This window comes from Seriola dumerili, unplaced genomic scaffold (genome assembly GCF_002260705.1).
Source record: "Seriola dumerili isolate Sdu_G_001 unplaced genomic scaffold, Sdu_1.0 BDQW01000191.1, whole genome shotgun sequence".
NCBI classification, from domain to species: domain Eukaryota; kingdom Metazoa; phylum Chordata; class Actinopteri; order Carangiformes; family Carangidae; genus Seriola; species Seriola dumerili.
The window spans coordinates 7193279-7208735 of record NW_019174446.1 but is presented as its reverse complement, the minus strand read 5'-3'; the positions used below and the strand labels follow the sequence as shown (position 1 = coordinate 7208735).

Genomic DNA, 15457 nt, shown 5'->3' with positions numbered 1-15457 from the left:
TCTTTTTGAAGATGAGGCCACAACACAAGATTTCAGGTGTGGTAGGGATAATTTTGGGCAACCGGCCACTTGATTACATTTGTGTAACAAAGCATTGTCTCAGAATCTCCCTGAAATAAGCAATGTATATATTTCGTAGCATCATCATAGCGCCTCAAAGCCCCGAGAATAAATACTCAGGAGAGGGGGCAAAACAAAAAAACGCCAGGAGGAGGAGATAAAGAAAACATTAGACATGAAGATCAACAGAAAAGGACCGCATAATACAGTGATGTTTATATTACCATGTTTTGGGAAATCCGGCACAGCTCAGCCAACTTCTCCAGAGTTGGAGTGAGTCAGTCACCCATGAATCATAGGTCAACCCAAAAACAGCGAAATGGCAACCGGAACCCTCAGAAACACCCCCAGCCACAAATATGCAGAGTCTAAGAACAATGTCAAGCTTTGATAGGAGAGTCTTCTTAATGTACTGCACTGTCGCCCCATAGTACATATTGCATAAAGAACATCCTCTTAATGTACAAAGTGCATTTTAATGGGTTTCAAAATGGCATCCACAAGCGTAGACGCATGTACACACATACTAACTAAGCCTATAAATGCACACATCAGCTATGCACCACGTACACAGCGAGAAAACTGAGCACGGGCGTACAAACATTCAAACATATACACACATGGAGATATTGCCTCCCGGGTTCTTAATTATTCATACAGGAAGTTATATCAATGAAAAATGCAGATCGTGCTGTACCACATGTAGCAGACAAATGTCTCTGTCTCCTCCTATGGTTCAGCACAAATGACGGCACTGGGGTGAGGTCTGAGCTGCACTAAACAGAGACCGAAAAAAAAAAAGAATTATTACGAGCTATTATTGAGCAGTGGCTTCGGTTAACGCTCAGCTTGCTGTTGCCAAAATGTGACAGGCCCCTGAACTCCTATCCATTCAACTGCATTTTTTTAGCAATGTTTTGTTAACACCTTACCAATACCAGGTGAGCCTCTGCTGCTCTTTAACCCTTGGCTAAAGAGCAGCGGAGTGCATGTTCAATATTTCAATATTTGAAAAAGCAAAAGGATGGATGACTCGCCAAATTCTGCAAGCTGTGTTACCACTTTTGAAGCCGTTATGTTGTCTGTTCAAGTTAAATCATGCACACCTCAAACATTTAAAACCACTTTCAATGTTATTTTTACCCTCAACTGTCAGTCTCCTACACACAGAGAGACTAACGTGGAAAGACAGCTCTGCCAGCGTCTTAGCCAATGAACTATTATTATTGGAGCCTACCTTGACTTTAAACAGTGGGGTGTCTGGGTGGGGGAGCTTGAGTATGCAGTAATTCAGCCTCCTACTGGCAGAAACTGCAAGGTTATAAGTACATTAAAAGAAATCAAGATGAAAAAACAGTAGCAACGTCTGTAATCTATTTCCCATCTCCTCGCTATGATAAAAAAATCAGAGACACTGTAGGAATATCGCAGAGATGTCAGAGCGGCGATTAGTGTTCTCAGTGCTGTTATAGTGGCTGCGTTAGCTCTGCTAATCTGCTGCTTTATTGTGCAGCTGCACCAATATCAGCAGCAGAGTAACTGCATCCAACAGTTGCACACACAAACCCTATTTGAACATCCTCAACACTGTCACACAAGTACTACTTTCTCACACACACACACACACACACACACACACACACACACACACACACACACACACACACACACACACACTCAGTACATAGTGCACTGAAAGGCCAGGCAGTACAGCACGCCTCAGTAGTGTGTGCCAGCCTAATCTAGTCAGGCCTTTTATCCCATCTCCTCCCTCAACTTCCACTTAAATCAACACTTCACTGAGAGCTACAAAGCTAGTTTGCACCCTCCACACACACGTGCACACACTTTACTTCTCCTCCTTCGTTGTTCATCTCTGTTTATGTCTCACTTTGGCACTCTCGCCTCATCTCTCTGTGGCTCAGGCGCAAGCAGAAACACACACCTCACACGCACAGACTCACACAGGCGCGTGTGGACGGTCACACACTGAAACATACTTGTACACGACACACATTCTCACACAACTTTCGAAAAAGGCTGGTAGTCTCTGAGGAGAGCCGGTAGTGTGAATGAATAGACGCTGAATGTGCCTTAACAATCTGTGCCCAGTCAGCTGCGTTGGCCACTGCCCAGGCTGAGAGTTGGTACCCCAGAAAATAATTATCCACTGAACAAAAGCATGACTATTCTGGCTGGCATTATAGAGGTCTCCCTGAACTCCATGTATACTGATTCAGTCAGCAAGTCCTCATACCTAAATTAAAAAAAAAAAGGTCACTATGCAGACAAACCACTGTCCCTAAATTAAAAAAAAGCACATTTTCCTGAATTGCCCCCCCTATGGTTCAGCTTTGGTTATGTTTAGGCAACTAAAACTACCTGGTTAAGATTAGGGAAATATTTTCATAGTTAAAAGCACAGTAGGAGGACAACGTGCGCCTGTCATCAGGAAAATGTAACCACAGGTCAATTTATGCGTATGAAGGACCGGAGCTGTTGTCTCCGAGTGAGGACAGCCTTGAAGTAGATGTCGAGAACTTCCCAAATGTTTCTTCACAGAGGGGGCGGAGTCAGGAGCCAAAAGCAGCAGACCTACAGGAAGCAACTTACTGTAACGCCGCAGACATGTTTTTGTTTATACGTTTTGGTGCCTTTATTCATAAATGTCAAGCTCAAAATGTCACAAACACCAGATGAGCCTGCCAACAAACAACACAACATGGTGATTTGGTGTTACACTATCTTTAGCAAATCACTGGCATATGAGTCGGCACACACACGCAAGCAATCTTGCCCTCACACACTCACACACACACACACATACACACACACACACAGTAGAAAATACAAACAGCTTACTTTCAAGTGTCATTAGTGACCATTCACTTTGGACGTGCTCCCTGCAATCAGCAACGGACTATGTTTGGACTGCCCTAAACATGCATGCCCATACACACTGACACACACTCACACACACAAGCACGAACAGTTACGTAGACGGCTCTGATAAAAAGCATGAGAGCTACGAAAAGTAATTTGACTGAGGCCCAACAAAAGGAGTGTTTTCACAGGATAATCCCAGGCTGGGACTGCAGGGGTTCTGTGTGTGAGTGTGTGTTTGTGCGTGTGTACCAGAACCCTGGAGAGTGGGTGTCTACGTTTGTGTATTTGTACTAGTGCAATTGTGTGTGTGTGTTGGTGTGGGATCAAGCTGAGCAGGGAGGGTTTTATTCAGGATTTCATTAGCAGGGAATAGGAGATGTTTGGCCTGGTCAGCCACCTCTGGCTCAGGGACAAGAGTGTGTCTGTAACAGCTAAACTGTCTGTGAGGGCAAACACTGTGGCAGTTTTATAGAGTTTAACTGTGTTTCTTTTATAAATTCCCCCACAGACTGAGAAAGAAAGAGTGCAGAGGTTGAGCTCCAGAGTTTATTCACACTTGGAGCTGTCCTACAGTGCCTCCGGATACACAAAAAGATGCTTCTTATGTGCTTGCAAGCGCTTTAAAGTGACACAGATTTAAACACTATCAGTGGTAAGGTGAGACACTGGAGTATCGAGGAGAAGGCACTGTGTGTGCTCGGGCTGAATATTTTCCTGAGGTTTGGAAATAATGTATTATTCTTTTCTATAGAAGCAGTTCATTTTTGCTGTTAGCCTTAAACATTAATTATTGGGATAAAACAATATTCCTGTTTTAAAAAAATATATCCCATTTATAAAAAAAAAAACACTTGCACAATGTCAAGCATGCAGAATATTGATCTTCTGTTTTTTACCACATCCTCTTAACGTCAGAATGGTTCTACTGGAAATAATGATAAGCTCTTTTAGTGGTGAGCTGAAATAATCACTCTATGCGCTGAGTCCTACACATGGAGCCATTTGGAGGAGGATTTCATCCAGTTGTTTGGGTGATTTAAGGTGTGGGACCAGCAATAATTCTGCATGCTTGGGGGGTTGGATGTATTTGGTAAATGTTCTGCACATTTTATCTTTAGGTTACTGATTTTGCATTTTTGCATTTTTGCATGTGGTTAGGAGGTGGCAGCTTTCCCTCATTACATACATTAGTCTTCCACACAGACTAGTACATGAATTCTAGCAGATACACATGCACATGCACATGCGTAAAATCCTGGAGATCCTGGAGTCCTGCAGTTATTTGGCCCAGAAAAGACTTTGGTGAGAAATCCCTGCAAATACTAGGATCTAATTATGTGGGCTTTCACTGTAGTGTGTGCTTTAAGGTTTACCATAAGTGATAGCAAAGTAAATATGTGTAAAACACGGGCGTTGCGTTATATTACAAGGTAGAGCTGAAAATCTAACCCCTAAATGCTTGAGTTGGATTTATAGTTGCCGCAAGGGGCTAACAAGAGTCTTGCTGTTAATACCCACAGTGTAGGTTTTGACTTATAGTTGAGCACCACATTTTAACCATTGACAGCTCCATCACAACACTCGATGGGTGTATTAATTACAGAAGTAATTAAAGATGTATGCTTTAATTATATTCTCCGCATTAACAGTGTTGACATTCTTTTACTAACTTTGTGATGCATGAAAAGCTGGAAAGTTCCACTTCGATTCGTTAATAAATATGAGACTTTGTTTTCAAGCACAATTCTTAACGTCCACAAGTAGCGTGGTATTTTTGTTTGTGATTGACTGTCTTTGTATTTATGCATTGAGAACCTTGAGTTTGGAATAGAGAATGCTAACAGATGTCAACTATAATATATGTATGAAATACAATTTATACAGACTTTACGTCATTGCTGTGGCTTCACCCGACCTGTGTTTATTGAGACCATGCGTTTGCATCAACTGCCAGAGAAAGACAAACATTTCAGGGGTTCAAATCCACAGGTGATTACAGACACTCTAAAGAAACTCTTTGAGGGTTTCTTCCATTATATGAAGCAAAGGATATCCAGTGGAGTCTCTTTCACATCTTCTCCATTGAAAAGTCAGACTCTCTTTACAACTGGTGTCACTACCCTTTCACTCTCTCCTTTTTCCAGAAATGGCTGCACTAAACATCTCCAGCCCTTTGGAGGACGTTAAAAGGCCTTCTGTGAAATGTAAGTAAACTGAGAGTAAACTGGTAAAAGACAGAATTACTGGAATGAGGTTAGAGATCATAGGTCTATTCTATCTAACTGTGTAAAGGCATTCAGGTTGTAGAATTTTCTTTTAACATGTGTCACCTGCGCTGCCTTGAGACAAGAATAGATAAAGTAACAGATACAGGGAGAAGAGTGAGAATGAGAAAGGAATAGAGAGTGGAGAGCGAGAGAGAAGGAAGCAACAGCAAAGTAGGAAAAGGAACAACATATGGAGGAAAATCCCCCAGGCCATTCTTTCAATTATCTCTCTGATCCCTGGTGTAGGGATCACTCGCCCACCAACGCACAAACCCTCACACCTCACCCCGTCACACAGTCTCACCAGGGAGTTAACACAATGAATGAAAAATGAGAATAAGAAAAGCGCCGACCGAATCCGCACATCAACAGTAATAATGACATCTCCCATTTAATGCACAGAATGCATGCAAATAATGGTCAAATATTATAGATGAATATGTTTTCATTATGTAAATATATTTGTTCTGTGACAACAAAGTATTGTCACATTTCACATTTACATCCTAACAAGAAACAGTCTGAATAAAATCCAGACGTGCTCAACACAGGATTTTTTTGTCGTTGAACAAATGAGAGATCAGCTTTATAGATTTTTGGCCGTTTTTATTTTTTTTTTCCAACATACTTTGGCCCCAGACAACCCTGAATATAAAAAGTACTTTAGAAAATGAATGAATAAATGTGACTAAAAGATGATGGGCTAATTAAATTTAAAATTCATTATAGATAATTAAATAGCTGTCGTTAGGTCTGAACTACATATGTCATACAATTTAGCAGGCTTTAATGAAAAATATAATTTTATTCATCAAGAAACAAAAGAAGCATCTGAAGTATACGCACTGCTTCAATTTGTGTGTCACTTAAAGAGGGAGATATTGAAATTCGTAATGCCAGTGTATGAGAGCCTGTACTGTAGGAGCAGGTGTAATGACTATGATCAATATCTGCTCATTTGTAGCGCACGGGCTGACCCATGTCCCTTGCCCACATTCTGTGTAAACAGCTTGACATGAGGATATCATGGGTCAACGCGTTTGGTGTAAAAAAAAGAGCCCCCACACAACAACAACACACACCCTTGAGCTAGGAACAAGCCTCCAGATAACTGAAACGGACATGGACAAGAATCCTAATACGTCTTAGTTGACCAGATCACATACATTTTGTATCTCAACAGAGGAATGAGAAAGAAAAAAATAATGAGAAAGGAGCATATTTTGGATGAGTAAATACAGAGGACAATACTTTAAACTACAGGCAGACTATAAATAGAGTTGCATTGCTAGCAGTTGTGATTCAACAACTGTTTGCTTTACTAATATATGCTTTAATGGAGGTTAAGTTCTAAATTTGGGTGAGATAGATGGGGAGATATAAACAACAATAACTATTAACTAAACAGTAAACACCAGTTTTAAAAAGCAAAAGTATTTCTCTCACTTATAGATTTGATGTTCCTGATGCTCCAGTTCCAGGTGAGACAACACAGGTTACCTGTTTACCTGTTTTTACCCAGTTAAAAAATAAAAACAATCAAGCCTACTTAAAATAATCCAGATTATCATGTAGTTAAATTTCAATATTTCCAAAACTGTATTCATCTTTCAACCTTGAACTTTAGAAAGTTTCCTGAGCATTCTGTAGTTACTGTATATTTGAAGGCCACAATCCATATAATGCAGAGATACTAGTATTTAAATCTCCCTCTATCTCCAGAAACTAGATCAGCCTCATCGCCAGGGGCCATACCCTCTGCACTGAATTACTCACACACACACACACACACACACACACACACACACACACACACACACACACACACACACACACACACACACACACACGAAATAGCTAACAGCTAGAGGTTGTGCTCTTTGTCTCTGCCTTTTCATTCCACCAATAAAGTCTTTGTCAGGCACTTAGCACAATGTTCTAAAAGCCGGCACACTGATGGCCAGAGCTGTAGATCTCAAAGAGCTGTGACATTTTTTTAAGCCCTCACCGTTTCACTTGCTGCTTGTTGTAAGTAAATTTAGCTCTAAATTTGCCAAAACATCTGCGTACTTACTGGAATTATGTTTGCTGCCAGACAATATTAGATCATTGGACATTCTATCAGGAAGTGTTGGGGACTATTGGAGCCCTCAGCAATTTCCGTGGTGTAGCTGTTTGAGGTAGAGGGCTCTGACAGGAGCTTTTAAGAGGCAGAGAATCCATTAGACAAGGGTCGCTACAAAGTGGCCAACTATTAAAAATGCAGCAGCACCATTATTCCCTGACCCAGCCAACAACTCTGTCTTCCTCACTGCATCACTCTTTATTTCCCTTTGGATCTCTATCTCTTTTTTTTTTCCTTCTTCTTCTTCTGGATTCTTTTCTCTACAGCCATCTGTTCTCTTTTTGGTATACTGCACTGTACTCTCCCTCACATCCCTTCTTCTCCTCTATCCTCCATTCTCTCTCCCTCCTCCACATATTTTTCTATTACAAAACTGGCAGGGGTGAGCCTCTCTCACCCCTCTGTGCATGCGCCGACCCGCTGAAGCTTTTTCACTCCTATTTAACATAGCGAGGCACTGGTCAGCGTCCGCTACTGTACTGGGACAAGAATAGAACAGCCCACGGAGAATAATAAATGGACATATATGGGTGGTTAGGAGAGTCCCTTTTAAGCAGTAAAAACTACCCATGCCCGGCAAACTGAACAGATGGTTGGAGAGGGAGAGAGAGAGAGCCCAGAACACAGTGGGAGAGAGGCAGAGAGAAAGAAGGGAGAGTGTTGGGTAGGGCATTAGAAGAAGGCAACATAAGGCCCTTCTCTATTCTCTACAGTGGCATATGATGCTATCAAGAGCAGAGCGGAGATCCAAACAGAATCGCTGGGTCTTAAACAACAAGCACATGATAATATTGTCGGTTGTAAAACTACAACTGATGCAGGCAGACAGATGTGTGAGGAGAAACAGGGCATGAGCAGAATGCATGCTGGGCTATAAAGCCTATAACCTCTGTTTACTTTACACACAACACACACACACACACACACACACACACACACACTATGCAGTTTCTGTATGTGTGTGTGACGTGTGCTGCATAATTTATGGTCGCTGTTTCTGCTAAGGCGAGGTACTTTATGTTTGACAGGAGGAGGAACAGAAGCTTGGAAGGAAACAAGGAAGGAAGAAAGGAAGTAGTGTGAAAGGGAGTATGGGGGGGGAGAAAAAAAAAGATCAGTGGATGAGTTAATCAATTTTTTGGTGTCCTCTTTGTGTTTACACATGCGTTATCTCCATGTTGTGTGTGTCCCTCTCAGCCCCCCTGCCTTTATGATGTTTACTCATCACAGCAAAGCCAACCACTGACCACATTTATCTAGCGCATAATAGAGAGTAATTGAATGTGAAAAGCTCATTTTTGAAGGGATGGAATATTCTATTTAGATGTCCGGGCGTGTCCGCATGTGTCATTACTTTGATATCAGCTGAATGCTGTTTCTCATTACCCTAATTAAAGCTCCTTGTGTGCCGCTGAGCATATTAGCACACTGATCTGCAGCAAACTACTGATCGGCTGGTTGATAATGTACTTTTTTTTTTTTTTTTTTTTTTTTTTTTTTCCTTCAGCCTGTCTCTTATCTTGCTCTCAGTGATTATTATCACAGATTCACATCCTCGGTCAATCATCATCAGAAGCTGAAAAGATAAAAAACTTGAATAACTCTACTTCTCCACGTACGCATATACAGATGAAAGTTCACACACAGCCGTATGTATAGAGACGTAAAATCACGTGCAAAGTCAAAGTAGAGTAAATGTTTGAGATAAGGGAAATGAAGGCATAAGGGGAGGATGAGATGGACTCGAAGGTATCACACAAATTTTACTATTTTAACTAAAAGATAAGAGGAGCGTCTGACTTATCTACGGAAGAGTCCAGAAGATTAAACGTATAAAAATGTTTTCAAATTTCTCATAATCAGAAGCGTCACTGTGGAAAAAACCCAATGTTTGTAACGAGACGCATTTGCCCTGTCTAAACCAAACAGTCAAATATGTCATGGATTTCACTTTTCCACTTCTTTAAAAAAAGGCAGCCACGTCAGAGTTTGTTGTGGTTTGTTGTAGCGTGGTGAAATTCGCTGTGATGACGCATCTCACCACAACCGCAGGAAAATGTTCACAAAGTCACAGAAACAAACACAAACTACGGTAATTTGTTTTGCACTTTGATTTGATCCAATTAGAGATTTCACGGTATATGTGTGCTGCAAAATGTGAGAAAAATGCTTTTAGTAGATTAGTAACTCATGCCCTCTATACAACAGAGCGGGTATCTACAATATGCCAGCTGAAACCAGCTGACAGGTGCAATTAAGAAAATCCCAAACATTGATTGTACTTAAGAATGATAGATTTCAGCCATAGCTTGTCCCTCCAGCTACAGCTTCTGGTTAAATTTTAACAAATCACACAGAGAAAGCAACAATGCAGCTGCACTTGAGCATTAACCCTCCCCATGATCCCCTCCAACCCTCTTACATCCATGATTAAGGGCCACAGGGCTCACATAAGAGGGCATGCTGTCCCTCCCCCGCCCCCCCCCCCCGCCCCCCCCGCCCACTAATGTATACTAACTGTACCTACGGCCCATTATGGAGGCAAAGCAAGAGCAATTCTCTGTTTAATAGCCTCACATTTACACACACTCTGTCATCTGGCTAAGGATTGTTAGTTTAAGATAGTCATTTCATAACAGCCTTTGTGTGAAGGTGGTGCATGTGTGCATGAGTGTGTCCTATTGTAGGGCAGTGATGGCAGCAGACACACACACACACACACGACTGATTTCCACAGGAGAGCCTCAAGTCTCTGGAATCAAGATTAATAAGAGGCCATTTACATCTCCAATCAGATCAGTGAGCGAGAGAGACAGAAGAGTGAGAGTGAGAGAGAGAGAGAGAGAGAGAGAGAGAGAGAGGTGGAAAGTGTGAAACAGAGCTAAAAAGAGACCACACAATAAATACAACCGCTAATTCTTTGTCTGCTTTTGTTCATTGTACACAAAGAGCCTGAAAACCACCTGCACACATACATACACACCCACAAACATTTACACACCCCTGCTCACTCTCACACACACACACACACACATTCCTCATATCAGAGAGCAGATCAAACACTGGGCTGTTGTCAAGGTCCATATAGATGTATAACTGAGCTATTCCATGGGGCCTCTGACACACACACACACACACACACACACACACACACACACACACACACACCACACACCACACACACACACACACACACACACACACACACACACACACACACACACACACACACACACAGAACTGTTCTTCTGGGACCTACAGAGCTTTAATGACAGCAAGCTGCACTGAGAAGGGGTCAGGCAGGAGAGTCAATGTTCAGAGGCCACACACACGCAGACACACATTCGCATTACCTCACACAGCATACTCGCCTGCACTTATACACACACAAAAGAGAGCAGAAAAATTCAGCTCACGCTCACACATGCACTGACGGACAAAGTTACAGGCTCATGTACACTGGCGGATACAAAGCTGACATACAGATGCAGTTTTTATTCATATGAGGATGTATATGCAAACACACACACACACATATACACACAAACGCAGGCACAGCCGTGAGGGAACACTGGGGAAGGTAGGATCCAATTTGATTTGACCTTGACAGCACAGAGGGAGGAAGGGAGGGAGGGAGGGAGGGAGGGAGGGATGGATGGAGTGCAAGGAATGAAGTGATGGTCTGGGCCAGATGCCTGTTGCAGATACTTGAGAGAAATGAGATGACCTTGAACTGATGGCTACAAATCATAGAACAAGAGACAGCGGTGTGACACGGTGACATCTGTACGCATAAAACGATGAGACAGACGTGCATCAAATGTTGTAGTTAATCTAACATACATGTGCATAATATCTTGTGTAATGAACCTACAATCAAATATTTTCCTGGATGCGCCTGCGTTCACTGACCAGGCCGATGAGAACTGCTGCTCCTTAATAATGACAACAATTAGGAAAAGGCTTTTAAGTTCAACAACGGCGTAAATATGCAGTGTCAATGCAAAATTAATGATGAAAATGCTGCCAGAAACTCTGGCTGTTAAAGTTTTTTTAAAGCATGATTTGTCAAAAATTCAAGATGAATTTAACGCTGTAATTTTAATTCATCCTGTTGAGGGAAAAATATATAACAAAAAACAGTTTTGCTGAGAGACAATTACCACAGATCTCCGAAGTTTCTTACATTGGCGGGACATTTTTAAAACACGGTTTACTGTATATTATCCAGCTGCAGATGTGCATTTCCTCTTACAGATTAGCAAACAAAAAGGCGTGCTTATCACTGGAGATGTTGTTTATTACAACCAAATCACAGATGTGCATTAGCAAACCGTTCCCAGCTTCTGTTTGTTCATCTTGAGCACATTCTTAAGAACATCAGACAGCCCCCAGATGTGAATGTGTGCAGCTTTGAGATCAGGAGATAAGTGGGAAATGTTGACACGATGCAAACACAATCCACGCTGCAAATGTATCCCACAGTTAACTGGGACTATTATTTTATTTTCTAAACTAAAGCTGAAGAGCTGTTGCAGTAAATTGGTTTCATTTTTTGCAGAATAAAACACTTTAGTCAGTACTTGACTGAGCTGAGTTATTTTGATCTGTATCAGCTTTATTAAGCCAGATAAAATTCCGAACCTTTGTCTATTGTGCCTCGGTGCTCTCCATCACCACCAGCTCTCATATGTGCAGTAATTGTCGTAAACTGACATTATCCACAACTTGTGGCAAGTGAGGCGTGTGTTATAAAAAGTTAACAAGCAGTGGAAACGTCTTCAATATGGAACCATTTTCAATTGGAAAATGAAAGCAGCCTAACATTCACTTGTAATCTTTTCTTTGTTCTCTTTGCGAGGCGGCAGTAACAGCTTCTTTCAACGTGACAAATTGGATATCGTAAGACTTTTAATTCTGATTGTCCTTTAAATGTTATTTTTAGTCTATTTGGTCTTTTTGGTCAGTGGTTTTTGTAATCACAAGAGATATTTATAGTTTTACAGTTTGCTATTGTGTAAATGAGAAACATTTGAGCACGCAGATGCAGAGCTATTGGTGTTTTCTAAACTGCCTTCATTTTAATAGTTGTATCAGATTTTGCTGTATGCACATTATTAAGTAACTCAGAATGAGGTTTATAGCAAAAAGAAACTTGTTTGAGACTAAACTACCAATGTGTAGTTTGCTCAACAGAATCTGAGATGTTATGCTATTGGCCTGCAAATGCATCATGCAGTCTGAGTTTGGTTCAAGGTTCAACATATTTTTAGCAGTGGAGCATTTTCTTACCTGCTCTTCCCACACTGTGTCCACCCTGTAGCATGATCTCTCTATTCTCACTGCATCCCACTCCTACACTTTTATCTTTGCTTCTCCCTCCATCTCTCTTGCCAGCTGACATGTACACATTTACTAAATATTGCAGCAAACCTGCCAACTCCTCACACTTACTATCACACGAAAGAAAGAAAAGAAAAAAAAAACAAACAAATGAATCACAGCAGACAAAGAGAATGGCAGGCCGGGCGATATGATGCAGGAGCAATTGATCAGGCCACAGTAATCCATTTTCTTCGTCTTGGTGGTGGAGGGCTCAGAGAGAGAAGTGTGGTGTGTGTGTTAGTATTTGTGTATCTGTGGGTACACGCTCTGTGTGAGTAAGAGAATTGGAATAAAACTGAAAGCACAAAAGAAAAAAACTGAGCTCAGTTTTCTGTAATCAGATCAGCAGATCGGGTTCCATCAACCTCGTCTACAACATGCTATCATGAGCTGGGGATGGCCAGTGAATGGACGGGTAGAGGGTGGGGGGTGGAGGGGGGTTGACAGAGCGGGAGAGGGACAAAGTAGGAGAGAAAGCAAGGGCTGAGAGGGAAGGGTGGGCCTCATGCCCTGAACTTGAACTTGGAGCTGGTGGGGTCGCAGAGAGGAGGATGGGGTCAAGCGCTCAGAGTGGATGGAAAAAGAAAAACCCAGCTGAGTGACACCAATATCTCCCTGCTCAGAGACAGATGGGGGAGAGGGGGAGAGGGGGACATGGTGCCATTTAGCAAGCTGACTTGTGAGGCAATTTCAACGTCTATCTCTGTGCTGTTTCAAACTGTATCAGCACAGGACCTAAAGTGTGTTGATTCTGGTCTTTCCCTGGCTTGGTAAAACTCATCGGAAGACATGACATCGGAAAAAAAGAATTTTGTCCTAATCTGGTACCGACAGCGACAAATTACATAGAAGGTATTAAGCTCATAAACAGAGGGGTTGCAAGATGATTTTAAGATGGTTACATGATGAAACACTAATGTGTATTTGCAACACACAAACACATTTATTCCCTTTGGGTTAGAGGGGTAAAATAGGTCAACCTTGCTGACCATCCTACCTTGGTCTGGAGATAGTGGGGGTAGTAGTAGGTGTAGTGGGGGTACATTGGCTGCTGCTCCAAACGTTTTCCCATGTAGCTGGAATCCAATTGAAGGTCCTGGAGGCTGGAGAGAGAAGCTCACAGGTGGGGTACGATCACTCCAAGGGGCTGGCCTGGATCCTTCAGACGACTGTTTCCAAGAGTCGAGGGATGCAGAGAGAGAACACTCTCCTCTTACTGACGTGTGTGTGTGTGTGTGTGTGTGATAAACGCACGGAGGAGGGGATGGATAGGAGGACAGTTAGTACTTGGGATATTAGTCTGTCTACTTGTCTGGGAGCTCAGAGGAAACCTCACAAAACAATTCTTCCCGTGGGTCTGGAAAAAGAGACAGAGAGAAGAATCTGGAGTGGCAGCAGAAAAGAGGTTTGGGAAGACAGAGGTGGAGGGTGAGGAAAGGAAGATATGAAAGGATAGTAGGAGGCAATACAGGAAACAATAGGGGAGATTAAATAGCAGGACGGAGAGAGGGTAAAAGGAGAGGGAAGAAGAAGAAGAAGAGGATGACGAGGAGGAGGAGGAAAGAAGGAATGGATGGGAATCGGTTGCCGGTTCCGTGCACTCTCCGCTCTAAAAATCAGACTCACTCTTCTTCTTCTCTGCTGCCCTGAACATGCCCCTTCAATTTCCAGTGTCTCTCTCTCTCCGCTTGTCTCCCTCCGTCTCTTTCTCTCTTCCTGTGTATCCGTTTCCCTGTCTCGTTCTTCCTCCCTCTCTCTCACACACACCAGACGAGACCCTGATCCCACTGGGAGCTCGGCTGTATCCTGGAGAACGCACGCTGTCCTCTGCTCTATCCTCAAAAGACAGTGAAATCAGCGATGAACTCACACATGGATGTGGAGCTAGAGAGAGAAGAGGAGGAGAGGAGGAGGAGGAGGAGGAGGAGGAGGAGGAGGAGGAGGAGAGAGGGTGGTCTGGAGCTGAAGCTGTGACTGCCTTTTTCCTCACTCTCTCTTACTCCCTCCCTCTTTTGTTAAGCTCTGGGGATAGATAGGTAGATATCGCTGGAGCCCGGCGTGGAGGATGAGAAAAAAGAAAAAGCCTGGGTAAAAACTCCTCTCAGTCAAGAAGAAGCAGATAGCCTTATCCAGACGCGCACTCACACAGAGGAAAATCCCTTCTGATCCACAAGGTGCCTCCTCCAACTCTCTTCTCTTTTCTTCTCTTTCCCTCTGCAATCCTTCTCTTTCTTCTCAAGCTCTCTCCCTGACGGCTTGCTTCCCACTGCGCCTGGCAGCCGTCACTGTGTGTGTGTGGTGGTGGTGCTGGTGGTGGTGGCGGCAGCAGCGGCGGCGGCTGTGGTGGTGGTTGTGGAGGTGGTGGTGTGTGCGTGTGGTATGTGTGTGACTGTGCATGTAACTGAGAGGGGAGTGTGTTTGTGTGGCTGTTGCCGTCTGCTCCACTCTGCGTGCTGAGGCATAGAGGGGCTCGGCTTCAGCGCAGCTACGCTCCTCCCTCCCTCTCTCTCTCCCTCTCTCTGTCTGTGTCTCTCGCCCTCTGTGTTTTTCATGGAACTATGGAGCAGTGGGAGTGGTTGGTCCTGCCCTCGTTCAAGCCCTGGGGTGTGTGTGTGTGTGTGTGTGTGTGTTTGTGTGTGTGTGGGTGTGTGTGTGTGTGTGTTTGTGTGTGTGTGGGTGTGTGTGTGTGTGTGTTTGTGTGTGTGTGGGTGTGTGTGTGTGTGTGTGTGTGTGT

The 15457-nt window shown here is 43.0% G+C and overlaps 1 protein-coding gene across 4 annotated transcripts in view; it reads right to left on the bottom strand.

Annotated features, from left to right (window-relative positions):
• Positions 1-15061, bottom strand: part of rbms3 (RNA binding motif single stranded interacting protein 3) — a 115912-nt gene extending 100851 nt beyond the window's left edge. For all 4 annotated transcript variants that reach the window (XM_022753348.1, XM_022753351.1, XM_022753349.1 and 1 more), the window contains exon 1: positions 13721-15061. In XM_022753348.1, the coding sequence (XP_022609069.1) occupies positions 13721-13795 (75 nt within the window). In that variant the 5' untranslated portion in view covers positions 13796-15061. The remainder of the gene's footprint in view (positions 1-13720) is intronic.
• Between the last annotated feature and the right edge of the window lie 396 nt (positions 15062-15457).